Genomic DNA, 2198 nt, shown 5'->3' with positions numbered 1-2198 from the left:
TCCGGTTTTCTTTGGCTCCTTCCTCTTCTCCGGGGCAGTCACGTTGCCCTTGGGCGCCGTCCCTTTCGGTCCCGCGTCGTCCTTCTTGCGGAGGCCTCGCTTGACCACCTCGACCCAGGCGCCTTGAGATTTCGACCTGGATCTGGATCTCTGTGTCGCATTCTCCCGGGTCCCCTCTCTCGATCTGCCTGCCAGCGGTTGGCTCTGCGACTTCGCTTTAGTCGGCCGAACCTCTCCGCCTGCCTTGTCTTGGAGCTTTTGAACACTCCCCGTCGCTTTGGCCGTTGTCGGCGTTTTTGTCTTACTGGGCTGGGCGTTCTTATTTGCCTGGCCCTTCGGCTCGCTCTTTTTCGCAGCCCCTTTTCCTTGGTTGTTCGCGGCTGCCTTTGTTTGCTTGGCGGCGGCTGTTTTTTCCCCCGTTGGAGGGAATATCGCCAATGCGCCCTCGCACCTCGTGACCAAGTTCCCAATGTTTTCACGAATGGTCTTGGCATCTCCCGTCAGAATCTTCTCTACGGAGACCCCCTTCAGGACTCTCCTGACATCCTCGAGGGCCCTACTTTCTGTAGGACCCTCGATCCCCTTCTTCTCGCCGCGTAGTACTGGCCTAAACGCCACCGTATGCGGTGCAAGGCCCTCCGCCGCTCTTTCGTCTGCTTGCGTGTCCATCTGCTCCACCCCAAGTTGCGGTGCGCCCGGCCGCGCAGCGCGTTCCTCCTCGTCAGAAGACTCCATCCTCTGGATCTTCCGTTTCCTCGTGGACGCAGCCCCCTCTGACTGCGTCTTCTGCATGAGCAGGAATTTCAGCTGGAGGACTTGGTCTTCCAGCTCTTTGATCCTGCTCCATAGTCCTTCCACTACCGCGGGACTTTCCCCTTCTTCAGGGTTTGTCGCTTTGACCGCCAGAACCCTTGTGCCAGCCCTGATCATGGTAGCTGCCTTGTGCAACCGATGGACCATGACACCCTGGAAATTTTTCGATCTCTCTGCCACTTTCGAGACCACGTCCGTGTGGGCTGTCATTTCCGCCGATATCTGCGCTGGAGTCATCGGCTCCATCTTGCGGGCTACCTCCCTCTCGGGGATGATGTTTTTCCTGTCCCGAAGATTGGGAAGGATACGTCTGTCCAGGATTTCTTTTAGGCTCCTGGCTTCTTTTTTCAAGAGTTTCACCTCTCTAGATGCAGCGAGTCTCTGCCTCATCATCAGATACTTGCCGACAGTCGGGGGGCGACCTCGGCGTTCTCTCGGCTCCTCATCCTCCTCCTCATCAAGCATGTCGGCGTCCGATTCGGAGTGCTCATTTGCCGGTACTGCTTCGGCTGTTTTCTCCCTCGTGCGTGTGTCCTCAGTCTCCGTATCGGAGCCGTCGAGCACATTTATTTCCGGCGATGGTTGCCGGTTCATCTCCAGGCTCCGCTTGAAACTGGCAGGGCCTGCCTTCGTTCGTCCCGTCGATGTAGACGGGAGATCACGTCTTCTCCTTTCAAGCTCGGCAGAGGCGGCCTTATCCGCCTCTTCCCGAGCCCTCGTCATGTCGGCGGCTATCTTTTCCGCCTCTTCTCTCGCTTGTTGACTCCCCCATTGGAACGCGGGAGCGTTGCCGCGCCCCTTGAGGTCGTCCTTCTCCTTCTTCTTCGTTGTTTTGGTGGTTTTTTTAGAGGTTTTAGGCATATTGGCAGATACTAGGTTCCTCCGGTTCGGCCATCGTGGCACCCTCACCTCGGTGAGGGATCTTCCCCGGGTAGGATAATCCCTATTTACATGGTGGGAAGCAGAGAGGCTGCTTATCAGGGAGCCACCCCTATCCCACCCTGTGACTCTAATAAAAAGATTCCTGGAGAGGGCCAGGTCCACCATGATGAAAGAGGTTTAGGCTCACCCCAGGAACAGAGCGCGCACCGTACCGACCGGCCGCTTACTCTATCCCCGGGCTAGAGCTCGCGAGAGTGAGCTCCCCCCCGCATGGGTATGAGGGGTCCGCTGGCTACGCGGCCCCTCCATGCACGCGCCCGGCATACTGGCTTCAACTCCCGGCTAGGCTCCAGACGGACGATCGGGAGCGGTTTTCCCACGTTAAACTTGCCGCTTCCTGTGGTTTTTGCCGGAATACTCCGGACTTACGCACCCACGTAGTCCACGGCAGAGGTCAGGTACAGACGTCACCGCCCGTCCCCGGTCGGGGGGTTTACTACTCT

The 2198-nt window shown here is 58.2% G+C and overlaps 1 protein-coding gene across 1 annotated transcript in view; it reads right to left on the bottom strand.

Annotated features, from left to right (window-relative positions):
- Positions 1 to 2189, bottom strand: part of LOC105555652 — a 3484-nt gene extending 1295 nt beyond the window's left edge. Inside the window, exon 1 of the mRNA XM_012002677.1 lies at positions 2 to 2189. Coding sequence (XP_011858067.1) covers positions 2 to 1860 — 1859 coding nt within the window. The 5' untranslated portion in view covers positions 1861 to 2189. The remainder of the gene's footprint in view (position 1) is intronic.
- Between the last annotated feature and the right edge of the window lie 9 nt (positions 2190 to 2198).

The sequence above is a fragment of the Vollenhovia emeryi genome, unplaced genomic scaffold (genome assembly GCF_000949405.1).
Source record: "Vollenhovia emeryi isolate VEMERY1.0 unplaced genomic scaffold, V.emery_V1.0 DF940917.1, whole genome shotgun sequence".
Lineage (NCBI taxonomy): Eukaryota > Metazoa > Arthropoda > Insecta > Hymenoptera > Formicidae > Vollenhovia > Vollenhovia emeryi.
Note: the sequence above shows the minus strand (reverse complement) of the source record. Positions and strands in the feature narration are given on the sequence as shown.